A 27,949-nucleotide genomic window follows, 5' to 3' on the forward strand; every position below is an offset into this window, starting at 1 on the left:
TTCTATCTGCCATTAGCTTTTTTGGGAACTTCTATAAAATTTTTAAAAATCACAGAAAACCAACCAACCAATCATCAAAAGAAACAAGGAAAAAAAAACCAAAACAAAACAAAAAAAAACCCCATCCGAACTACAACACATATCTTCCCAACATGAGAAAGCAATCTAAAACCCTACAGTAATGCCTGTATTAATAACCAGCTTACATTTCTACAGGAAACTAAAAATAACAAACATAATACAACAGTGTCAACAATGTAAAACAATTCCACTTAATTGAACTACAAAAATAAAGGAGGGGGAGGGAACTGCTGACTGATTCAATTGGGATAAACTTATTATGAAAATTTTTAATTTTTTTCTTCAGAGAGTGGACCAATGGAAAGCAACTTCACACAAGCACTTTAATATATACATGCTCTAAATACCAACTCTTATCATAATTAAAATAAATTTATCCATTCCTTTGATATTATAAATTCAAAATTGACTCAATATCATAATTACCAAATAACAGATTTTAAAAAAGACAAAAAAAAGTCTCAATTTCAAAAGGCAAAGACATCAAAGGAAAGTAAAGACCATTTCAAGGTATCTGTTATACAAAAAGTGATTTAAATAATCTGCTGGATAACCTCCAACCAAAAAAAATAGTATTAAAAATTATTAACAAATTTCTCCTCTATGAAAATGGAGGGAAAATGTGGAAAAAGAAGACTATGCAATCTTTTATTTAAATTAAAAAAACATATGTAAATCAAGGAAACTGTGGTGGGTTTGCCTCATTCCTACTGACAAACTGCTTATATCAGCTCCTATGATGGGATCTACATCATAAACCATACAGACACATGCTGAAGGAAAAAAAGTCAAGATAAATATGAACTCACAGCTACTGTGCTGCTGCAAAAGTTTCCCTGGCTTTGAAGATAGATGGAAATCAAAGTAAGCACTATAAGAACACCAAACTGATGATATTGGGCCTTCTCTTCTCTGTCTATTACTGTATCTATTTTTTAATCTACCTGGACAATGCTTCTGAAATTTAACTTAAGGAGCTACTCTGCAAATTTAGGTCTAGCTTGAGACTGAGCTAGAGATAACTGAGGCACTTTGAATAAAAGAAACACAGTTTAAGGATTCTATGCATAAGGCTTAAACCAGCTGCCTTAAAACAGCAACATGCCTACGTAGAATATGCAGTAAATTATATTTAATTCAGGGAAAATGCAGGTACTTGACCTTTTGCCTGTACCTTTTTTTGCTCTTTGGCTGGGTCAGTGAGTGAAGACTACCAGGGTGTCTTACACCCTGCCTGTGGCATTTTAAAAAAAATACCACTGTATTCCTCTACTCTAATATCAACTAAACCATCATATTACCATAAAATTCTCCATTTATACTGCTTCCAATTAGAATGTTTTTTGATTACAAAGCAAACATAATCCAAAAACTTCATAGAACATCTACTTGAACCTGCTTCCTAAGGACAAGTTAAGTTTCTGGCTCGACAGCAAAGTCCCTCTTCTACAATATGAGTCCACCCTACCTTCAAGGGTACCATAATCTTAGGCCCCCATGTAGGGACACGCAAGCACAACAATTAAGCAAGGAAACACAGCACAGACTCAATAAAAGACTGAGATGCAGAAAATAATTTTATTAGCTTTTTGTATGATTCCTTCTGCCACTGAAGTAGGCTCTTCCAGCATACATTTGGATGATGCTGTCTCAGAGGAAGCTTTTTTAGGTACTGTAATCATGGAGACATCTTCACTGTCACTGCTTCATAGGTCTCCACTGTGCTAAGTGAGATTATCAACTCTCATATGTACAAAAGTATAAACATCTTGAAAACATGTGCTTTATTTTGAACTCCTGCTACTCTTTTAAACATTTTTATACTTAAAACTTACGCAATTGTATCAATGTTCTAAGAATAGAGTAAAACTACAGTTATTTTTGGATACTGCCTGGGAGGATATTTCATGTCTAAACTATTTATTTATTCCCTGAAATAGATACCAGGTGACATTATAGAATAAAACTGTTATTTTAGGATTGTCTGATCTTTTATTTATTTGAAAAGGCATAAAGAGGAAGCCTTTGCAGAAAAATTAAAATGAGATAGAGGAATTAGTGAGTCATAACAGGGATGGTACTTCTCAGTGCTCCTTTATGCTGTCATTCTGCAGAGCAGACCTGCTCTCCAGGTGTGTGCTGGAACAAAACAAACCAAAAAAATCACGATAACCTATCACTAGACTACTTCAAGAGGCAATGACAGGATAATATGAAATTATTTTACTTCAAATATATCATAGCTTTGCATGCCTCATGAATAAAAGTTACAGAACTGAAACTGAAACGAAAGACAAAAAAATTTGTCTTAAAATTTTTGCCTGCCAAAATTACCCATATATTTACACATAATTCTGCCAGATGTTGAATCACAACCATCAAAATGATTTATGCATACATACTGAAAACTTAAAGGAGACACGAATTATTTTGAATAGGCAACAGTCCTAATCAGAGATAGAAGTATAGATGTTTTAAGCAATAACCAAACTTACTGATAATTCAAGAGGAGAAAGGTCACAGAGTGATTATAACTAACTCCATATAATTAAAAGTAATCATAGATTATATTCTAGATTTATTAGTAAAAAATACTTTTAAATTTTTCAGGAAAATAGAAAAAAATGCAGAAATGAGACTACAGAACACAAACAAACTTATTTTTATTTTGCTTGTTTATCAAAGAAAGTTCCTGAAAAACAGTGCATTTCACAAGATCAAGTCTGTTTTTAAGAAGCACGTAGAAGCAATGTTTCTCAGTATTGCTATGAGGAAAAATAAAGGCAAAGACATATGTCCTATTTGTTGCCTACTAGCTCTGCTTCTTTTGGGGTTTTAGACAGATATGGGAAAGGCATAAAGAAATACAGAACACTGCAGACACCAAAGAAAGAAATAAAATTTTCTCATTTGGTTATAGGCACTGGTCTGCAGATTAAGAAATTAACCATATTCTTCCCATGCTATAGGACAGAAAGATGCATCATGTGAATGCACAAGCAGAGCAAATCAATTTTTTATTCATTTGCAGCTTCACTCTCCCTTATTGTGTTTTATATATAATGTTAGACTTGTTGAAAAGAGACAAATTTTTAGTGTGTTCTTAAGCACTGAAGTTCATTACTGAAGTGTTTGATCAACCCATAAACTGAAGGTACACTGCAACTACATTTTTAGAAGGAATTTTGCAGGATTTAGACTGAAGTAAGAGCAAACACTATAGCATCCTATTTATTTATCACCTTAAGTTTTCCTCAGTTTCAGGCTGAGGATAATAATAGCAGTGATCAGGGGGTAATGACTCCCACATGGTAACTAAAATTAAAACCTGGACAGATCACATTTTAAGTATCAGCATTGCAAACTATCTTCTGCATTCAAAAACTATTCCCTTGTCTGAAATAAGAAATATCCATGAAGTGTTGGTCACCAGCTGTATAAGAAAACACTGAGGTATTTCTCATTAACATTTAAAAATTCATAGGAGAATTTTTTCTATGAAAGTTTCCAGAGTTTTGTCCTTGTCTTTAAAAATGAGAATAAATAAAATTATAAACATATTTCTATTTGCAAACCAAGAAAACTCATTTTGATGAGTGAGTTAATGAATAGCACTTCCTTTGTCATGGAAGTGAAGCTACCCAATATGCTGCATTAAGCAAACTATTCTAAAATACCATTTAGTAGCATTTAGCAACATTTAGCCTGAAGGTAGAAATAAATTATACGACACTGCCCTACCGAAAAGAATCTTGGGGCATATGTTATTAGAGCAAACAAAGAGGACTGATGCAATCCCTCCACTGAGACATGCCACTCACTGTGCCAGTCTTCTCACTATTTTGATTTTTTAGTTAACAGAGAGATACACAGACCAGGATGTCATCACTACTTCAATTCCAGGATTCCTTGAGTCAAGAAAATAACCATAAATTAAATTCTAGACTGCCATGACAGTTAAGACCTGAGATTAATCCCAGATTAGTTGCCTTGAAGGACTAGGCAGTATTTTCCATACCCTGTCCTGAGGAATTTTTTGTAATTACAGAAAAAAACAGCAATGAAAAATCCAATATATTTAATTCACAGTGTTTTTAAATCCCAAAACATTACAAAAATTATACAAAAAAACACTATTTCTTTTACATCTGGTAAGTGAAATCAGACTTGAACAATATGGAAAAGAAAATACAAAGTTTATCTCAATAATTTTCTTTCTTATGAGTAATAAATATCACCACATCTTTCAAACATCCATCCTATGACTGACACTTAATTCAGCAACATTCATTACTATTATTCTGGTACAAACTGGAAACCTACCTTCTTTGTTCTTCTCCGTGTTCACCTGAAGGGACTGTCAAACATTCATCCATGTGACCATGCAATAACCTCAGAACATCCCCTCCTATCAGGTATCCTTGAATAAAGGGAGAAAATCTAGTTCATTTCTCTAAACACACCAACATGTTAAATTATAATTCAAACTGTAATAAATACTATCAGGTTGATTTCATTTTTTCTATTTGACATTTTATATTACTTTTTAAAAAATCTCAGAAGAAGGGGACTATAATTCATATCCTGGGGAGCCAGTTCAACACTGCCAAGTAAGAAAAGCTTCATGTCAGCAACTAGGGAGGGATGGATCAGGATAAAGACAAGCCACAAGCAGGGGATCCTACATTGTTATCACAACTCAGAAAAATACAGAGCCAACCAAAACAAGGAATCCCAGATTACAACAGAAGTTGGAAACGCTTCCATCTTACTTAGTCACTTTTCATTTTATTTAAGAATTCCAGTTAACACACAAAAACAAAGACTGATTTAGCTAGTTCTACTCTTGAGGGGGTGCCATAACATAAATCCTTGGCTTTAGTGTTACAGCAACAAGATTTTTAAAAAGTTATACCTGGAATTATATTTTGAAGCAATGTCTACACTAATAAGTAGTGATGTGAAGACAAATTTTTACATGGAAATGGTCTTGAAGACTTTTCAGTAACACTGCTCACCTTTCAAGAATTTATTTTGAAATTACATGAAATCTTCTTCCTGAATATATCAGGTAATATTTCACAATATATTTTTTAAACCTTTGAGATGAATATAAAATTGGAGTTTATGTGGCAAACTTTAGCACTGATATTTTAAACTCACGATTTTGATACAGCAGGGTATGCCCAGGTAACTGCTGTTAAATACATTACTTTTTACATGGACCTTTGTCAATATAATTCTGTAATTTAGGTTTTGTTTTTAAAGTGACCCTCATCTACTTCATCATACAGAAACAGCAGAATTACCCAATTTAACTCTAAAGCTCTGTTTTGACTTAAAAAATAAATTGACTTCTGCCTAAGCCAGTATTACAGAAATGCATTTAAAAACAAATTCTTTTCTTTGAACTACCTCCGATATCCTAGTTCATTTTACAGACTAATTATCCATTATTTTCACTTCAAAATAATTTCATTTAACTAAATAGTTTAATTTATTGATCTATTTTAATGGGAATTTTTGATTAAGAGAGGATATTATAGAGCAGTTATTCCCATACATTAATATTTTAATTATGAATATGACAAAGCATTTTACAGATACTAACAAAAACAGGTTCATTTCCTTCTTCTTCCTTTTCAAGATAATTTTCTCTGGTTTTGCTACTGTTTTACGGAGGACATAGAGATAAGGCCTTACACACTTTAGTTTGAGATTCACTCTCCCTTCACCACAGGACTACCTTGATTACAGGAACAGTTGCCACTTTTTCAATAATAAGGCCTTTGCTGTAATCCTTTCTGACACTAGCCAGCTGAACTTCTCCAGAAAACATGCTCAGCTTAAAGATAATTTCTGTATCTGAGCAAAGTGAAAATAGAAAAGTATAGCAACAAAGAGCAGGCACATAGATAAATGCACAGATACAAAAACTGTATTACATCATTTTCACATTATTTCCTAGAAGTATGAATGCAACAAGATGACACTATGTCATTGTGGATTTCTGCTTCTCAAAGAGACAGGCAGGTCTCAGTAGTGAGGTTCACCAGGCAGAGATGTGGCACAGCACAAATCTGAGTCTCAGCACATAAACCATGCTGGGATTATTAGCAGGAATGACACACCAGCGCTGCCAGCAGTGGGAGGACATGGAGAACGGAATTAACAGGAAGGAGCAAAAGGAAAAGGTCTTCTCTTCTCATTAACAAAAAGGTTTTCTCCATAAAGTTTAGGATACTGCCAAGTAATTCACTATCATTTTTTAATAATGGTTTGTGCTATAGACCATGTCAGAGAATCTGTATGTGCAGCATGATTCTCATATGTAAAAATCAAATGGCTATATAAAGAAGAGATGATGGCAATGGTCTCCCTAATATCTTAATTAGCAAAGTTGCAAGAATATTCCATCTCTGAGCTTTAATATATGCCAGATATAAAGAATTGATGTGAAATTTCAGTGTATTGCCTCTTTAAAAAACAGTATCCAAAAATCACATAAAATGAAATGACCTGCAGCTTTAATCTTCTTTAGATTCTATTACAACACCCACTCAAAACAGTTGGTCTGCAGGAAAGTAGAAATCATTAGGCTTTACATTGTGACAGACCTTTCAGAAAAACATTGTTCTTCTCTGTGGAACCAGTATGGCATAAATTCAGGGATCCTTGTCCTTTCAATGTTAGAAATTACATTAAAACTCCTTCCTAATTCCTAAATAAAATAAATAGTTCTGGAAAGCTGTTCTCATTCTGTGTTTACCCTCCTCTTGGTTTTCTTTCCAACCATATGTTACCCATAAAACTATTTCCCATCTTCAGTCTTAGGACTTGACATCCTGCTTCCAAGCCTCTTGCCCATTTTTTACTCAGTCTCAGAAACATGTAACCATGACTGCATACATTAGAATAATTTGAGATAATATTTTAAACCAGGACCAAAAGCCATTTCAAAAAACATATTACAAATGTTATCGTATCTTTAGCAAAATGAGATTTGAATTAGCCGTTTAGTATTCAGCAACAATACACAGAAAACTATCAGTGTTACTTTCAGTATAACCTTCCCTCTGTTTTCAGAACAGTTGTATATTTATTTATTTATTTCCTGTGCTCAGTGCTTACATAGGAGAAAACCACTCCCACACTTCGCATAATAGTTTGACCCTTTAAGTATTTCATTTACTATCAGTCTTCCAATAATTAGAGTTGAGTCAATCTTACCTTGGGCAACTTCACTTCCTGAACTGATTGGTGCTACACTCCAGAGTGTCTGCTGGAAGGCTGCATCAACATGTAAGCTACCATTCCCATAAGAGAGATGCTAGAACCAGGAAAGAGGGAGGCTTTTATTTGAGGTTACTTGAAAATCTCATTAAAGTATACAATAATAGTACCAAACATTCTCTTGTTTCTTTCAAACATTAATTGTTATCATTGACTCTATAAGTAAACACAAAGTTCGACCTGGGTACTCCTCAAGGGACATTAGAAGTGAAGCTAGAATAGTAAAGCATATTTGCCTCAAAAAAACATATAGAAACAATACAGAACAGAGGCAGCTTCTTGGCATCTTAGACTCAGTGGACACTCTGAAGAGCTAACTGTTACATGCTGAAGAACACTAGTGTTCTCCCTTCTACATACAATGGGAATTTCCATGAAGTTCAAATAGTGGGATATCACCTTAACCTGCATTTCAAGTGTAACTCACCACTTGAATATTTCTTGCAGGCCACTGGCTTCCTAAAATTCCTATTAGGTCAAATAAATTACATAAACAAACTACTTTGTAAGTCACTTAAGACTTAACGGTTACTTAACTGTGACTTAAGTCACAGTTCACAGAATATATTCTTGAACAAAGTTCTCAAGATCCGAGCAAAACTGAAGCAATCTTTCCTCTGAAGGCTCACCTCCTATCTATGCATTCAATGGATGGTCTTTGGCTGTGTTACTCCCTACCTTCTGCCAACATTACAGATCTTTGCCATAAGTGCAACAGGTGCTGTCTTTTCTGAGAATTCTGTGTGTGTGAGTTCCTGTTAGTTCATTGACATTGTCTCAAAAATTCTTCTCTCAAATCATCTTGTATTGCATCCACGTTTGTCCCTCCCACACTATCAGCCACTTCTACTGCCAATGCCAAACAACATAACCTTATAGCAGATTATGGAACCAACCATTCTGTGAATAAGCAGCTGTTTTGAATCATACTGTTTATATTACCAGGTACTAACTTTTCAAGTGCAGCAATATTCAGATGCTTTTATCAGAATTTTATTTTATACTTTTGGAAAGTAACTCTGTTTATACAGTAGTATTGGTCTCTGTTTCCAAATGTTGGGACCAATATTAACAAAGTCTAGGCAAACTATTTAATGACACAAAAGACAAAAATGTCAGTGGAAGTCAGAAGAGGGTAGATTCTTATGACATGTGCAGAGTTCTGTCTTTCTGACTGCACACCTTCCGGCTGTACAGAAGTGCAGGAAATAGCACATCAGCTCATTTAGAAGGGTCCCATAAACAGCTAGAGACCTACAAAGCAGGAGTTCTCACAAAAGCCATGTTTACTCTGCACCAGTGCCACTCAGCACATCATGGAGAACATTAGCAAAGAAACAAGTTGTTTGCCTTTTATTCTTCACTTACTTCAGTTATATAACTTAGTGAATGGCAGACCATGACGGGAGATTAGGATCTGAGGCACAGCTCCAGTTCTGTTTTTGTTAGGGTTCTTCTAAGATCACCACACAGATCCAGTTAGTGGCAACAAGCAATTCAGCAAAAGCAGGAATATTAATTTTCACAGAAAACACTTCATTCAGAATAGACTAAAGAGGAGAACTCCTGTCATCTAGATCTGCCATCAACACAGCACTTCCTCTGTGTGTTCTGTACATGTTAATTAACTTATTTTCACACACAGTAGTATCAATTGTATATGCGTTACAATTTTATAGAGAGGACACTGAACAAAAATACATTGCTGACATCTCTCTTCAGAGCATTTGTACTTTTTATCCATTTATTGGATACCAGTTGTCTTATCCAGATGTCTCAAGGTGAGTCACCAGTGAATTATAACTTTAAAAAATATAGTTCAAATGATACAACATATCACTTCCAAAGCAGAGTATATTCTGCAATTTCCTTCTTATCCTCACTTCCCTAGATTCCTTGCAGCATCCTTAAATTTAAAATTGACAGAAAGGGTCCTACCATTCACAATTCCACAAACTATGGTTTTCACTCCCTGGAAATGGCAAAAGGAAACTTTTACCATGTAGAGAAAATGCAAAATACATTGTTAAGGGATATCCAAGAATTCAGTTATGTCAAATGTATTGAAAAAATCCCCAAAGATTAGAGATGCCAGTATTTATCGTGGCATTGCCTAAGCTTTTACTGCTATACTCTAACAATCTCAATGTTGTTTTAAAGCAATCTGCTCCCTGTCGATAACTTACTGGAGTTTACCTGCTTGGCTTTGTACATTCAGCACAAGGAAGCCATCAAAATGAAACAAGTTCCGTAACACAATGTCCAGGACATGGACATAACACTCAGATTGGTGCTGAACCGTCTCCATACGTGCTACACAGAATTATGATACAAAGCGTATCAGTGCATCTGGCAGAAGTGGAAGGTTGCCATTGTTGATGAGGACCACATGCATAGCACATCTTCAGGTATGTGATAACATTTGAAAAGCAGAAATATGTTGAGTTCAGGAATCCTGCTGTCCAGTCTAATCTTCATATGGTCTTCCCCAAAGCAGGCAAATACATTTATTTTCTGCACTGGTTCAGGTTCAAGCAAAGAGCTAGATTTGTCTCCCCTACTGATGACTGATAATGTCCTAAATCAGCACTTAACCTGCAATGGGTTTTTATCACTTTTCAGATTTAAATCATGGTGGTTTATGAATATGGATTAACACTACAGTTCACAGGCAGTTTATCTCAAGTAAAAACTCCAAGACTCATCTCTCACAGTATTGCAGGTTTTCCAACTGAATTTAATGACATATTGTAGATTCTATACTGCTCTGCAGCAAAGTAACATAATCATAACTCTGTCCCTAGGTCTTCAAAAAGAACACAGTGTATTTAAGCTCACTGAAGAGCTTCGGAATCAGGTGGCAATTTCCACAAGAACACTCTAGCAGTGATTGCTGCAGCATAGCTGCATTTATAAGAACTCTGAATAACTAGAGCTTTTAAATTTCACAGTCTGCATGAAAGTTTCTCTTCGAAACATGCATATGTGAAAATACAAAAATATAAAGAATGGAAAGCTATTATTTAAGGCTTCCTCTTGGCAAAGGTGTGCCAATATTGACAGTTCATCTAGAAAGATCTATTTTTATCTGCAGTTTGATAACTCTGCCTTCAATCTCAAGCCATTTGAAATAGCAAGAATAGCTAAAAAACTCCAAAACTTTATTTACTGGTAGGTTTTGAAAACTATATATAAAGGAATGCATTTCTCAGAATGCTTAAATACTGCACAACCACAGCATCAACCACACTCCTTCAGATTTCTTAGTACCAGCTGGTGCAGAGATAGATGGAAGCTATTTCCTTTCCTGTACACACTCTGACAGCCCTTGATTCCTGATTTAAAATTACTACACTGATACCAACAGAAAAGCAGTTTCAAACAATTTAGGCACCTATCCTCAATTGACCCAAGAACCTCTGAGATGTTTCAAGTCTTGGACAGACACCATTCCCACAACAGGTGCACAAGAATGTACTATTATTGATAACTAAGTAAAAGCAAAAAAGCAATAAAACTAAACAAACTATATTCCTTTTCTTTTTTTTTTTTCTTTTTTTAACTAGGAAAGGAAAAAAAAAACTTGCATCAAAAACCCAATGAATTAGCAATCTTTAGTAAAAATTTGAAAGTTAAACTAAATATAGTCTCTAGAAACAAAAGCACTTTTTAACTTCCTACTTATGTCATTTCTATTAAAATTTATTACCTCAGTCATTTAAAAATGATGATGTTACAGAGAATTATACTGAAATAGTCAAAACAAATACAAATATTTATTCACAAGAAAGGGAGATATTGGACAGAACTAAAATTAATAAGTGCATCTGTGTGAAATTTTTATAGAATTAGGGGGTTGTGCTTAAGCTTTATACTGGCAATATATTAATATTCATTGAAATGCTTTGAAAAAGTTTGAATAAAAATGGGTAAACTTACACTGCTGAACAAAAAAATAGTATCTATATTTTGATCCAAAGTAGGCAGAGCCTAAAAAATTTCCAAAGGGTTTAAAGTACTAAAAAAAAATCTTGGTTTCCTTACTTTTCTCCACAGTGCTTAAACAGCTGGCCCGCAAATCCAAAAGCAAAGGGATTTTTGTCATTGATAAAGACAGAAAATTACAGCAATGTCCTAAATTATTCCAACTGTTTCACTCATCATAAATTTACCATCAGTAAAGACAGAGTAGAAGCTAAAAGCCACAGATACTTGGAAATTTATTTACAATGAAAACCATCTACTCTGCTACCTCATTGCTGAACACAGGTAATTGCTGATGCATGGCAGGAAAAGCATAAGGGATCCAGGGAAGGTAGAACAGGGTAGTTTGCATTCCCCCTCTTCATAAGAGCTCTCCTTCTGCACTGTATCATGAAAAGCCTGAAGCACATCAGCTACTGTGCATCCAAACAACAATCATTTTGCATGATTAGTCATAAGAGCTTTCATTAACAAAGTATTAATTTTACAGAAGCAAGCATTAGAAGTTAGAAAATGTCAAACTAAGTACCCTATGGAAAAAGAATGGCTTCTAGTGAACACATCCCACTACAGTCTTCAATAGCATGATATTATTTTTTTGTACATGTGCTGCCTCATTGTATATACAGGATAATAGAGCTCACTTTGTCAACAGTTGCTCAGAGTTTTATTTTCCCCTCAATCTTCAATTGCGGCTTTGTGCTTTATTCAATACAGTCAATTCTTCAAAGCTTTGAAAAGAGAATTATTAAGTCCCTCGTAGGCTTTTCTCTTACACCAATTACAGTATTTTACAAAACACAACAAATATTAATGATTTAATTTTGTCAAAACCCCAAAGAAGTAGTATTATAGCCCGTTTTCCATTGGGGAAGGGAGGTAGAGGGATTAAACTAAGACATTTTCATCAATCTAGGATGCCTGGGTTGAGGTGACTGCATTATATATTGTTTATTGGTCAAGCCACATCTTACATTCACCTCAGCTGCAGATATCAAGACAGAGCAACTCTGAGGTTTCAACCTCAAATAAAAGGAGGAGATGCAAGAGACACAATTGGGAATATTCCAGTGAGGGATGAGTAGTGACCACTTGAAAGCAAGCCTAGCATACAAGATCATCTACTCAGCAAATTCCACAGCAGAGTCTGGTACAGAATCTAATTCTTCAGGAAAATAATTGTACCAATACTCCAAATGCAATTCCCAGCTTGAAATTTCATCTTCCAAGTTGCTTCATACCACAGCTTCTCTGCTACACAACCCTGACACATCCATTGAACTTTTATCATCACTAAAATAGCATTCTATAAAAAGCTAGTGTGACTATATACTTAGGAGATTTCCTAAAAATATACTTGTACCAAAACTTCTGCATTTTTGAATGCCTGTGACTTTTTAAAATTAAAGAAAATTATTTTTATCCTATCATTTATATGTAATTTTCCTAAATTAGGAAAAAAAAAAGGGTGAAAAACAAATTCCACCATTACAGTTCTCTACCTTTGGTTCACATGGGTAGCTTGAAAACCCTTTTTTAGACATTTCCTTCTTATACTACTATGAAAATCATTACAGGAATTGTCAGCATACCCCATGTAACTGCTGTGCCTTAATACAATGGGTTTCCTGGATAACTATCATCTAGTCTAATTGCTCCAGGCCTCTACCACTCGCTTTTCCTTTCCAAATCTTTATCCCAGTCTCACTGGAAATTCTTCCCTGTGAGGGTGGCGAAGCACAGGCACAGGGTTTCCAGAAAGATTGGGACTACCCATCCCTGGAAATGTTCAAGGCCAGGTTGAATGGGGCCCAGAGCAACCTGCTCTAGTGAAAGGTGAACCTGCCCACAGGAGGGAGGTTTCAACCAGATGATCTTCCAGGCTCTTTGCAACCCAAACATAAAATCTATGATTCTATGTCTCCCATTCAGCCCAATCAGCTTCTTGACCTAATTACAGCCCACATTATCCCCAGAATTAGGACCTCCTCCTACTTCAAAAGGTTCTCCTTAGACCTACAAAGCTTAAGCAGGATCTTTTAGCTTTCTTTCTTGCTCAAACTCTTCCTCACCCCATCAGCCAGCATTAGATTTCTTTCCAGAATCTCACAACTCCTAACTCTCAATACCTTTTTCCTTTCTTGGCCTCTCTCTGGATCTTTATCCAGCAGTTTGGTTCTCCCCAGAAATGAGCTCATTTCTCCACAGATTTCTCATCATCCCTAATTTCCATTCTTATTTCTGGTTCTTCTCTCAATTCTTCTCTTTCCATTCTCACACCTGGTTCTTCTCTCAATTCTTCTCTTTCCATTCTTATTCCTGGTTCGTCTCTCAATTCTCTCTGCCAAAACCACACAGTTTTTCTGTCCTAAATTTTGAACACAACTTTAACAAGCAAGTGTCTACTCTTCCCTTGTCACCAGCTTCTTGTCCCAGACAATTTGGTTAATCCTTATCTACCTGCCTGCCTTCAGCTGACAATCTTTTCAACCACTCATCAAGTCCCACTCAGTTTCCCTCCTTTCCAATTCAGTCCCACTCCTGTCACTGATACATCACCTGCCTTTTGTTCTCTCTACTTTGTCACAGCTTCTTCCTCCACATATCTTAAATGACAGGAGATCACCAGCAGCACACACAACACTGTTCTCAGCTGTCAATACAGTGCCTGGCTTCATCCCTGCCCTGAGCAATCCATTTCAAGGAATATCTGCTCCCACTAGGGTTAGCATGTATTTAATTATTCGCTGTAGAGGGAGTTTAAACAGTTCATTAAGACACAGGAGGTGCTAGCTTATGTAAAATAGACAAAGTCATCAGACTTCTACCTACTCAAAGAAAATTTAAACACTCTTCCCTGGTCATGCTAAAGCTCCATTTTTTCAGGAGAACATTTCTTTACTAAGTTGAACCAGGGAAAGGCTTGTTGCCTTTTCATTCATTTTCTTGGGTTTTTGTTGTTTTTTTGTTTCTTTGTTTTGGGGTTTTTTGTTTATTCATTTTGGGTTTTTTTTATAAGATACACAAGAAAATTACATCAAGTTTTTTTTAATTATGTGGCTTTGTTTTCTTCCCTGTTTTTGAGCTCAATAACATCTGATCTCTTCTGCATGAAATTAAAAAATTATCTCAGACTGATTAAAAAGAAGAAAATAAAAAAACCAGAAATAGATGCTACTAATTCTAGTAAGTGACTTTTTACATCACATGCACTTGATTATAAACACTTGGAAGCAGGACTCCATAAGGCAGAGCAGCTTGACAACCTTAATTATTGGAAAGTACTACCAGCCTCCACAATAACATTTCAAATCATTGTATAAAGGCTCCATGGGAACTGCATTATGCTCAGTGTAACAGAGCAGCTCAACATTACCTTGGTTCCACTAATTTCAGATTTGCTTATGTAAATTAAAATTATTCTTTACAAAAACCTTTTTTATAATTTTTCAACAAAGAGAAACAATGGAATTGTGAATTTACACAGAAGAAAGTAAACTCCAATACTGAGTGTTACACTTTTAGAAAAAATGTGAAAGGGAAGAAGAAATCTTTTTTTACACTTAAAAAAAAACCTCACACACTGCTGTCTTTCCTGATACTACTGCACCAAGAAGCAATACAGATACTTGGTTGCTGTTCCAAGCATATGATAATAAGAGAAATAAAACTAGGAGCTGAAACTAAACAACATATTTGATGCAAAAGGATACAGAAGTGGTCCTCTGCAATACTGAGGAACCTTTGCAATAAAGGGAACTCTGGCATCAGTTCCCAATTAGTTTCTTGTTAGGTGTCAGTAGCCAAAAAAAAAAAAATTCATAACAATCAAATTAAGACTGTTAAGACTGCAGAATGCATTTGGAGGTCAGCATTTCACTCACTGAGACAGTAACTCAGTAACTACCTTTAAACCACAGGGTATATACAACTGTTGTATTATACTGAAATCTGCGCACTGTAGATTCAAAGCTGGGGGGGGGGTTCATTCTTTCCTGATTTCTCAGCCAGAATAACACCAACCAGATGGATAACAATTTTCAGGGTTTTTTTCATTTATGCATTTTGCATTTCAGCTTCATGTCTAAGGACTTTTTCTTTAATTTTGTTTAAAAGCTATTTAGAAAGCTATTTAGAGATTTCATGAATTTGAAAGAAATGGCAACTAATTGAATTTCTAAGTTCTTGAAAATTGGCAATATTGAAAGCAATCAGAATATGTAGTTAACAAGATGCATAGGCAAACCTCAGTGCTGAGATAGATACTACTATGTACAAGTTGGGGAAAACATGCTGGAAATATCACATCTGTTCTTTATCAGGCTGTACTGCCTCAAGAAAGGAAACAGTAACTCTGGCTTGAACTTAAATGGTGCCAATATTTATAGCAGAACATCTTTTTGCTCTATGCTAACAGAGTTCAGCAGAGCCAAGTTCTCCCTCTGAAGTATTTGGCAATGACACAGCTCAGACATTATATAATGCCACATGCACTTATGTAAGTGCTTCTCCTCAGAAATGCTACACAGCATAATAAGGATCCAAAATCCCATTGTCTAGGCAGATAATGAGAGTCAGAGCAAGTGAATGACTTGCCCTGGGACATTGTTGTGAGTCAAAAGTCAAAATCCACCTCTCCCAACCTTTAGCTTATAATTTTGACACTGATTTTCCTATCAGTTTAGTACTTGGTGTAAATAGAAAGTTAACTCTTTGGGGAAAAAAATAGAGCCAATTATCCCAAAATACTTTATTTTGTGGAAAGAGGAGAAGGGGTACTACAACAAAGTCCTGATATTTTCCTAATATTTAAGAGTGTTGCCAACCAAACAAGGTCTAAACAAAAATCTACTGATTACACTGAGATAATAAAGTGTCAAAGTCCATGTTAAATTAATTCAGCTAAAGCCAGACAATTGGAAGATGAACTTGGGAAGCTGACATAGTTCTCTCCTCTTGCATTATACAAATTCAACTAAGAGAAGACTACTTTTTGAAAAAGCCATGCCCTGTGAATGAACTTGCTTCATCTGTTATTTTTACACACACATCTTTGCCCCAGGATGGTTAACCTATTTTTCTTCATTCAGAAAGAATTAGGAAATTGCTTGAAGACATGAACCAATACAATATACAATTATACAAAGGAGACATCCCAGTCCTATTCCTAACAGCATATTTCCATAGAACATTTGATGGAGAACTTACATTTTCCTAAGATTTTAATTGTAGAGTATGCCACATACATAAACCCAACCCTCAGCATCCTGAGGAACATTATTTTCTCTCAAAGAATCCACATGAGGAATTTCACTCCCTTAGAAAAAGCATTCCTCAACTGGATTCAACAGAGCTTATTTGGTCTCACTATCAGAACAGATTCACAAAAATAACTTCATCTCTCCACAGTCTTAACTTTTGTAAAAGATATCAGTTGCTACATTCTTTTAAGAATTGTACAAAATAGCAGCTACAACATGACACTGCAGTCAACATGTAAACAATGAATTGTGAGTATTTTCAAACTTATATCCTTTGAAGTTATTTTGAAAACAGTCAAATGGATTAAGTCAAACAATTTAAGACAAAGAGCTTTCATGAAAAATATTGGTAACTCACTGATTATTCTATATCAACTGTTTCAATTTTCATTAAAGCTTCATTGCTTTACTGACAGTGCTAAAACAATTACTGAATAGGTAGCAAAACCACAAATATTTTTATGATTGTGGAGCTACATAGCTTACCAGCTCTTAACCTAGTCTTGAAAAACATCTGATCATAAAAATGTGTGAGTGCATGTTAGAGCTAAAATAATTTGCTGAATCCTTGCTCCATCTTACTACCAAACCAGAGCTGTATAACTGAAATAGGCTTAATAACTATTCATTACAATTGAGCTCTAAAATACTTTAAGACTGTAATAGAGTGTTATTTCTCTCTGCGCTGAAAATATTATTTATTTTTAGTATATTGATATTTTGCATGGAACAGACAGTACATGCATTAATACCACATCTTAAGGAAAATCAGTCTCTGTAGACAGAATTGTGCCTCATGCTGTATAAAAGTACATGTGACAGCCTTAAGAATCAACAGCTGAGGCACAAACCCTAAATAATAGGCTGAGCTGATTATTACTAATTAGAGGCAAGGAAGTGCCTACATAGAGACACAATCTGTACCAAAATTCAACTTCTTTATCTGCTGTTAAAGAAAGCAAGCGCTTTAACCGCAACTCAAAGAAATCAAATGTCTTTGATTAAAACCTTTCCATTAATTGGATTTCTAAAAAATTCAATCCATAAGAAGTTGTTTTTTCACTATGTGTATTTACAATTCTTATAAAAGTAATTATTTAAAATAATTTTAAAATACAAAGATGACCAGAAAGTTTTCAGAATATCTAATTACAAAAAACTAATTAAATGAGCTATTGAGCTTCTAATTAGAAGTTAGAATTATATTCTAACAATTGTATTCTCATTTTCCTATGTGTTTCCAACAAAAGGGAAAATATTTTCAATTTTATAATTGACATCTTTTCTATACACTTTTTTCTTAAATACTTGAAAAAAATATTAAAAACTGATTTTAAAAAAAGTGAATAATAGAGAATAAACTTCAATGTTATATGCACATCTCATAGACTCATAGAATATCCAGAGTTGGAAGGGACCCACAAGGATCATCAAGTTCCCCTGCCCTGCACAGCACCATCCCCAAGAGTCACACCTGGTGCCCAAAAGTGATGTCCAAAATCTGTCAGGCTTGGTGTTGTGACTACTTCTCTGGGGAGCCTGTTGCAGTGCCCAACCACCCTCTGGATAAAGAACTTTTTTCTAATAAAGCTTCCCTGACTCAGCTTCAGGCCATTCCTTTGGGTCCTGTCACTGTCACCACAGAGAAGAGATCAGTGCTTGTCCCCTGCTTCCCCTCATGAGGAAGCTGTAGCTGCAGTGAGGTCTCCCCTCAGTCTTCTCCAGGCTGAGCAGACCAAGTGACCTCAGCTGCTCCTCAAATGCCTTCCTCTCAAGGCCCTTCAACATCTTCAATGCCCTCCTAGGTCAGAGACAGATTTTTGACAAACTCAAAACACTTCCTCATTAAAGAATCTTTTTTTAAGTTGTTGGGCCAAATCACTGGGGCTGATTTTTCAGAAGCTTCCAGCAAAATTATTTTATTATTATTTTCACCTTCTTTTTGCCATAAAGTGTTTGCAACACCAAGAATAAATAAAAAATACATCTTAAAGTGTTGACGTGCTTCATTAGAGAAAAAATGGGAGATCCTTTTGTGAAGAAGAAAACTGTGCAAACCAGTGATAAGAAGCAGCCAGCACAATAACTTGTAAAATATTTCAATTATGTTTAATCATTGAGTATTTCAATTATATTTCATTTCACATGTCAGTAGCTCTATATATTACACTGTACATCATCTCAATAAAATATGGACCTGCTAAGCCCACAAATCCAATGTACCTACATTAAATGTCCCAAAATTTTGTACAAAATTTTAATATATATGATAGTGTTGCTGACCTATTAACACCCACATGGATTCTAAACATCTCAGTCATGAAATGTGGGTATTATTTTTTCTGTAATCACTTCATTTCATCTAAACAAATTTTTAAACTCCTATTCCACTACTGAAATGAACAACAATTAGATTAACCATATATCACACTTTCCAGACCTTCAGTATGTTGTTCTGCAAAATGTTATTTAAGAAAACATTTTAAGAACCTTAAGTTATATATTTAGGAAGTGGAAATATAAGCCAGATTTTACTGTAAAACTTTCATTACCTTTTCTTTTCTGTAGAAGAACCACTGTACAGATAATTTTATACAACTTACCAAATATCGTTCTGAAGAGACACTGACTAAAATCAGATCATCTCCAACGCGCACCTTTTCTCCTTCTGATCGTTGTTTAGAAGCAGGATGTATGGTCCACCAGCAAGCCTCACCTAATGTTAGTATTGAGTAACAGCAAAGAATGAAACAAGAAAGGAAAGGCCCAGTGTCACTGATGTTACTGTCACATGTGTTTCAGTCTTAAAAGTTCTGATCTAGTTTTCACTGGGCTAAACCAAGTGTCCATGTGTTTTCCATAATTAGTATCATTACTGCCTCACCTTGTCAGAAACTCAGCTCAAAATAATACACATAAACAAACGAGTAAGACCTCTGGAAGTGGTGCTTCCAGAGTTGAATAAGATGATGGCTCTCTGTATTCTCTAGGCAACCTGGTCCAGGCTGCTTTTGCTAAAGCAATTCCCTGTCACCTTCATTACAGATTCTGGAAAAGACATTGAAGGATACTCTGCTGAGAAATTGGACAAAGAAAAAGAGAAACCCATAACTAAGAGCAATGAAAATAAGCATTTACATACCACTTAAAATAATATTTGAAAGATCACATAAATCCAAATTGAAATATGTTCTTCCACTTTTACTGACTGTTAGTGCCTCTAATCCCCCAGAATATGTGTAAGTATTAGTCATAAATTCTGTTCCCATGATAAATCTTGTTTTCAGATGGGCTTCTTTAACTAAAACCATGCTATTCAGAAAAAAAACTCAGATCTTTGAACTGTTTAATTGTTGCAGCTGTTATTTTTACTACTCCTATCTAAAGCAAAGCTTTAAAAACAAGCAATCTAACTAAGCAATTCTTAGACTTTTAGTTTTAAACTGACAGCATTCTTCACTATACAGTCTTTTAAATTAGTGATTACCTGTTGTGTCCTCTTGCAATCCTACATCAAATGCCAGCTTATCCATTGACGATCGAGATGTAGAGAGACAGCATAGGTACTACCAAAAGAAAAAAACTTACGTTACTTGTTCTGCTCACTTCCAGTAATATAAAAAGCCATCAACCCACTAACACAGGATTAATATTCTTAGATTATCCCCATTAGTTATTATGAAGAACATTTCAGCTTCTGATAAGCTGAAATGCACTCAAGGAGTCTTGACAAAAATATGTGTTCTAAAATAACCCCTCAGTCTGCCCAGGTTATCTTTTCACTGAGACAGGAATACTAAGAGTGGAAATAATGATGTTAGTTGCATCCGATTTCAGCTCCATGAAGCCTCACTTTTAGGTAAGGAGTTTGGAACCTGTATAATTCATCAGGGAATTCCAACTAAGACTTCTGTCCAAAACACATGTAAGAAGGAATCTCCTTTCCCACTCAGTCTCCAACATGCTCAGGTTGACAGTAAGGTGCCAGTTGTAGATTCAGTCACAGTTTATGCAATGTGGAAAATCCAAGGGGAAAGAAATGAAAACTCACCAACTCAGACTGATGAACAGGGGATACAGCACTAGGGGAGCCAGACTTAGTTTTTAGCACTTACCCAGATACAACCGGCTTGGTTTTGCATTTCTAAGCACCTACCCTTCATAAAGGTTTTTAGGAACCACAGTAAAATGCCTCTGATGTGAGTAATTCTCCAGATATCAGTAAAAGGCAATATTCTGGGCGCTTTCAAACATAACTTTCATACAAAAAAGAACCCACTGCTTCTCCCAAGTGATGTAACACAGTTACGTACCATGCCGCTGTAGGAATGGCGCAGCAAGATTGCGTGCCCGTAGAGCAGAGTTCGATGTCCACCACCTTGTGCAGACTGAAAGGTAAAGAGAAATTATATACTGGTATGTTTTAATAAAATGGAGCTTTTTGAGAAAGAAAGATGAGAGAACACTGTGTACTTTGAGCCATCACTTGTTTCGTAAAAACTATGTTCTAGAATCAAGAATCCTTTTTCCTTGTGCAGAAAGCAGGTAGCCTCTAAGAGCAGCTTAGATGTGTGTCATGCTACCCTCTACAAATTCACCTATTGTTAAGTGTCTTCATATTCACCCATTTTTCCTACAAATTATATCCTTCCAAGACAGATGGTATGCAGAGGAAGATTTCTGAATATTCTCCTTATTTTACCAGAGAGTAATTTAGTCTTCAACCACATTGAAGACTATCAACCTGCAAATTGCTTTGTCCCACACTGCTTTAATACTATCAGAAAGAATTCTTTATCTGCTAGGAGAGGTAAATGTTCAAAGACTCCAAGCTAACTCAACAGTATTTGGAGGTTATGAAAATTCAAAAATAATGTCCAAGTAATTATTCCTCTTGAGAAACAGCATAAATCTTGAGTAAAAGAAAATTAAAGTGACAAAATTCACTTTTATTTCAAGAAACTACAATCATTTTCCCCCAATATTTTTACTACAGTTTCTATTTATCAATAATCAATTTAACCACTCATGAACAAATAAATGGATCTCATTAAGACATGACCAAGCCTTCAATTTTTTCTGAAGATTTATGTATTCCTTATGCTGAAAATCACTGGACAGGAGCAGAGAATGTCTGACAAAACACTGTCAAGAGCATAAGTTCATACTTCTCTGACAGAACAACTCATGTAACATTATGCACAGCACACTCTGCAAGAAGTAGTGTTAAGTAAATATTTTATGAATCTATAAATGCGACAACTCCATAAGCATAATTATACTTTCATATAGAAATCCTACATTTAATTTTAAGGAATTTAATTTCTTATATATGGTATTTGTACCCTTTTTTTTACCATAAAAGATTGACCTTCTGTTTGACTGGAACATCAGATTTATTACAAAATAAATTTAAAAAATCATACTATCTTACATCTGTGGCAGCTATATTTCAGTGCTGAAGATCAATTTAACTGAATGGTTATGATAGCAACATACAATTATACCTTTCTATATTGTCCATCTTTATCTTTTATGCATTAGCATTTATTGAACTTTGAATTACTTGGTCAAGGGAAAAAACAAGAGGGATAGGTGATAAAGCACCAAGAACTTCAAAGGTAATAATTTTAGCATTTTTAAGAAACTGCCAAGAGTTTCTAGCTTTTTCATTTATTGAGAAAAGAGCAGCTTGATGGACACAAGGTATATTTTGACTGTCAACAAACTCCATAGCAGTCAAAATGCAGAGAGGCACATTGAAAAATCTCTTTGGAAGACTGAATGACATTAATTTTTACTAAGAAATAGGCAAAGTCATCAAGTTTGTCACAGGCACAATCTTGACAATAAGATATGAAGACTTATTCTGGTAGTTCAGACTTAGCTCTGAGCTACCATTAGCACCACCTCTTTTTCCAATGGCACGAGGAAAGAACAAGGCATTTAATAATGTCAGGCCTACTGTGCCAAAGATGAACACTGAATATCTGCTACTCATCACACTGGGGAAGAGAGAAAAAAACTGCTGTGAACTCACTGCCCTACCATCATTTCAGATGTACCTGCAAACTTTATCAACAGCACACATAGGTATCCAACTAACAAAGTCAGTAATACAAAAAAAATGTTAAAATTTCACCGGTATTTTTATCAAAAGTATTCTTTTTTATTATCCACAAATTTGATATCTAACATAAAGATTTGATTGTTGCAAAAATCACAGCAATATTAGCTTGCCCTTTTTTTGGCTATATTGTCTGTCTAGCAACTATTTTGTTAAATTCTCACTTGTAGCTGAACAGGAGAAAGGTTCTAAAAAAATTCAATCACTTTTATGAAAAATGGAGGAGCGGGTATTTAGATTTTTTTTTTCCCCAATAGGATTAAAGCAATTCCATTTAATTAGTATTACTTTGTCCATTAGAAGAATGCAAGCAAGTCTGAGGTTTGTTTCTAAAATGTAAAAAACATGGACAGCATTTTCCACTTAAGGGTTTCTGAGAAGTAATCATAATGAAACCATTTTTTTGGAGACAAAGTGATAAGATGAAACAGAAAAATATAGAAAAGGATAGAAAACAAGGCTATCTCTATGAAACTGCCTTCCAGTTTGGAGCTTGTCTTTCAGGACATGTACATACCTGTAAGTTCATTTCCTATTTTAACAGCTCACCTCATAACTACATATACAGTATTTATCTTTATGCCAAAATCTGCATAGCAAGTAGCTGTTGGACAATGATTGCCTGCTGAAACAATCTTTGGTTTTTAAAATGAGCCATTCAATTTCCAGCAGAAAACTTTAAATTTTCCATATTAAAAAAAAAATTAATAATTGGACTTCCGTGGCAAAAATGCAACATCCAAGATGAGAACTGACACTGAAGTTTTACCAATTTATTGTAATATTGCAATCAGAAGACTCTGTAAGACTACTTGGAAGCCACAATGCTGACTAATTCAATCCATAATGCCCACAAATTTTTGCACAAATGTATGAATGGCATTATAATGCAATGCAATTTCTAACAACCACATTCTTTTTCATGAGTCATATTTTCTTTATGTTTAAAATTTCCAATTTTCAGAGTAATTTCCAAGTTGAGCAACACATTCCTCGAATAAAACCAGGCTGAACAAAAATACATTTTTTTCAAAGAATAAGTTATCCAATGAAGTTCTACAAGCTATGCTATTCAGAAGTGTCAATTATATTAACAGAAACTCTTCACATTTTATTCCTCAAGAATGTGGGGTATACAAAACTACTTAAAAGTCTTCAGAACTGGCAAACATTAAAGATAATAATATCAGATTGAAAGAACACAGGACTGACAAATTCACACTGCTTGTGAAAACTTAACGTAAAACTGTACCTCTCTAATGCAATATTTCTGCAGCTGGAATACAAGATTAATTTGGAGTCATCTCATTACCCAAAAGTTTTTTCTAAAGAAAAGGCAATTTCAAACAGAACAAAGAGAATTAGAGCTGAATAAATTAGCATTCAAAAAATATAGTCAGCTTTCAAATACAAAACATTGGAAGACAAGGCAATGACATTACTAAGATCTGAGCTTTTTAATTTGATGTAAATAGTGCTACTGTAAACCAAAATCAAAAATAAGAAGCTAAAATTTGGAAATTATTTTTCATGTTTTTTTAATAGAAAGAAGATTAAAATGCCAAAAAGCACTCAAAACCTACAGCCTAAAAGCTATGTAGTAAAATGTGCAATGATAGAACAAAAAAAATGATCAATTTTACCATGAATACCAACCAAATATGGAGTAAGATACGTTATACCTGATTCAACCATCCCTTTGTATCAGTATAACTTTGCACACACAGGGCTGTCACAGGCCCAGATGTGTAATCAATCACCTCACAGACCAAAAGACTCACACAGCAGCACCTGCACTGCTGTGCCTATGGCTGCACTGCTGCACTCCTGGATACATACATTGAGAAGCTGCAGGAAATTAATCATGGTCACATGAATACAGTTTTTAAAACCATTTGTGCCTTTGGGAGCCTCACAATGAGACCTTTGAGAGGCTGGTGAATGACCTTGTGGCATTCATGATTCTGAGTCAGCCATTGCCCTTCCCTTCTTCTTATACTAACAACTTTATTTCTAGCAGACAAAAACATTCCTCAGACCAATGAGAATTCTATTGCAAGCAAATGCTGATTTTTTTTTACTGAATTTTCTTCACAGGTTTGCACAATCTTCCAATGTGTGAGAAAAGAGGAAAAAGCTCTGATTTTCAGAGAGGTATCACAGCGAGAACCATATGAAAGCATTTAGAAGTATTTAAACAAGACAGTTATTTCAATGCTTTGTATATGTAAAGAAAAAGCATCTGTAATGTTATTATTAAGAAATAAGAAAGCCTGACAGCAATTGCATTTAACATGTGACTATTCAAACAAGTCTAGTCACCCACAAAAGCAATTTAAAAATACTGAATGTGTCACACAGGACCTGATTCACACTCTAGAAACATTCATACAAAATAACATAGCAAGTTTTTAAGAAGAATGTAAAGGCTTTTCCTGCTTCATTCCATGAGAGGTCCATATTATTAGAAAGGAGTTACTGACATTTGCTATATGGAAAATGACAGTACAAAGACTAAAGTGTAAGGAAAAATAGCTTTGATAGACTTCAAAAATAACTTTTTTGAAAAATTAAATGAAACAAACTACATCAGTAAATCCTTTAAAAATTCAGTCCATATAACTTACAGTAATGGCATATCATGACTTAATCACAATCAGCTGTACAGCCTTGTATTTCCTGTGTGCCCCAGATCCAGCCCTAAAACACTAGATGGAAGTTATGAGCAATCAATATTGCTTTTAATGGGTTTCCAAAAAAATACTACACAACTGCTTTCATGGCACTGAATATGGTAAAGTGGCAGTACAATAAAAGAAGCAACATGCTCCCCATTTTTCTTCACAAATGTTTTTCAAGGCAACTACTGTAAGACAACATTAAAAGTTTCAAATATGACTATTAGTTGTTGTTTCATATGTACATTGGAGTAAAACAATGTCCTTTAAAGTTCTGACTACTCACACTTCATTAAAATGGAACACATTGACACTGGCCATCTTGAACTTAAATCAGATGCTTGAGACAGCAGCATGTTAAACATATGACACCAATACTTCCATAAAAATGCTTGCAAATATGAATACAAAAGGCATCATGTTTGCCATCAAAAGGATTTTCCAAGTTTCATGAAGTTCAGGAGCTTATACTGCTAGAAAACTGCAAAGTTATTTAAAAAATATTCCTATTTCTAAATTTAGAAACTTAGACTAAATGCATAATCAGAAGTATAACTAAATACAGAATAGAATACAGTTACCTGTTTTGAGAACCTACCACCACTCAGAAATAAACCAAGCACCCACCACTGATGGAAATGCTAGAGAATTATATTAAGATAAAAAGAAATGTTCTTCCAGTGACAAAATCTTTTCCAAGTCCCTTCCCAAGGACCCACATTGCAACTGTCAATTTTTTCATTCAAGAGAATTTTTTACATTCTGAAATTCTCCATTTGATCCATTAGAAAGAAATCAAATAGGAAACCCGGGTCTGACCACATTTACTGGCATGAAAAAAAAAAGCAACTACCATGTATTCTGAGTAAAAGTGTATTTAGGCCCTGGTGTTCCCAGTCTGAAACAACCTGTGTCAAGATTAGGGATGCAAGGCTGTTGACATCAATGCCTTTATCAAGACGCAGAAGAAAGCTTTCAAAATCAGCAGGCTAATAAAGGTATTTTTTCTGAGCTAGTTACTGAAAATAAAATAAACAAAAAACAGTGATTGCACAAGAAACATGTGCTTTGTTTATATAAAATTCTTTGCAACTTCCTTCATTTAAGCAAATTAAACCTTTCTATTTAAGCAACCTGCAAGACAAAACAAAAATTATTGAAAGGATGTGGAATAAATGTAATCTTGAAAATTTTGAATCCTTACTTAGAAGAAGGAAAACCCCATGATGGCAGAATTAGTCATGAAGTGAAAGAAATCAGGAAATTAATAAAGGGGCCTGGGAGGAATAGGAGGGAAGGATGTTCCACGGTTTAAAACCATCTCACCATGATTCTACACATAAGTATTTGCACAACACTACAACCATTTATGTAGAGGAGATGATTCTCAAAATATTTCCATAGCAATGTAATATCTACTCATCTATTGATTTCATTATTAATGTGCTATTTCTCAATCTGTTGTAGACCAAAGTTGATGGAGGCCAGTGTTTATCTAAAATCAGTAATGCTGCAGTCCTGCAAGCTGCATAGAATAGGAGGCCACAACAGGTAAGTGTTCAACGAGACCTCTTGCTCCCCACAAGTACATACTGTCTAAACTCTTCACACCAAACTTCAGATGACTAACGAGAGCTTATTTTTGATATTGAGCAACAGCCAGCTGGAAAATACAGGAAGGCTTATTCTCTAATACCCCTATGATCAATTACATGAAAAACTGTAAATGAAAAGCTAAAAAAAAAAAAAATCTTGTTATGGTCGGCTGACCTTGGCTAGATGCCAGGTGCCCCCAGGCTGCTCTATCACTCCCTCAGGTAGACAGGGGAGAAAAAGTAAGATGGGAAACAGGGGGGATAAGGCAGTTTACTAAAGCAGAAGTGAGAGGTCATACATGTATACAAGTAAAGGAAAAAAAACCAAATATTTTATTTGCTACTCCCCATCAGCAGGAAATGTCTGGTCACTTCCCCAGAAGCAGGGCTTCAGCATGCATCATGGTTGCTCCAGAACGCAAATGCTCTAAATAACAAATACCTCCACTTTTTCCTTTTCATAGCTTTTATACATGAGCTGACATAATATGATATGGAATATTCCTTTGGTAAATTTGGGTCTAGTGTCCTTGGTGTGTCCTATCCCAAGATCTTTCCCACACCAGCCCACAGATGAGAGGTGGAATGTTGGAATGGTGAGTGCTAATGCTGTGCCAGTTCTGCTCAGCAATAGCCAAAACACTGGTGTGTTGTTGACACCAATGCAAAGCACAACACTGTGAGGGCTGCTGCAGGGAAAACAAGCTCCATCGCAGCCAGACCTAATACACTTGATGACAAAACACTCAAATTAATGTGGCTTAAGGCAATTAAATAGCCAGTGGATAGAAAAGGGGCCTTTTTGGTCAGTAATTCAGTCCGCTTAAAATCTGAGCATTCTGCTTGTGGTTACACAGAGAGCTTGGGATATCCATGGCTCTAAGTTTGGCATTTCAGTTTTGTGAGATGAATGCCAAGCAGAGTCCAGAA

The 27,949-nt window shown here is 35.1% G+C and overlaps 1 protein-coding gene across 8 annotated transcripts in view; it reads right to left on the bottom strand.

Annotated features, from left to right (window-relative positions):
• RYR2 (ryanodine receptor 2) overlaps positions 1-27,949 on the bottom strand; it is a 381,438-nt gene that overhangs the window by 208,581 nt on the left and 144,908 nt on the right. For all 8 annotated transcript variants that reach the window (XM_021527072.4, XM_085576771.1, XM_021527071.4 and 5 more), the window contains 5 exons: positions 20,933-21,007; positions 20,107-20,185; positions 19,223-19,335; positions 7,312-7,411; positions 4,405-4,501 (listed from right to left, as the gene is read on the bottom strand). In XM_021527072.4, coding sequence (XP_021382747.3) covers positions 4,405-4,501; positions 7,312-7,411; positions 19,223-19,335; positions 20,107-20,185; positions 20,933-21,007 — 464 coding nt within the window. The remainder of the gene's footprint in view (positions 1-4,404; positions 4,502-7,311; positions 7,412-19,222; positions 19,336-20,106; positions 20,186-20,932; positions 21,008-27,949) is intronic.

This window comes from Lonchura striata, chromosome 3 (genome assembly GCF_050655825.1).
Source record: "Lonchura striata isolate lonStrDom1 chromosome 3, ASM5065582v1, whole genome shotgun sequence".
NCBI classification, from domain to species: domain Eukaryota; kingdom Metazoa; phylum Chordata; class Aves; order Passeriformes; family Estrildidae; genus Lonchura; species Lonchura striata.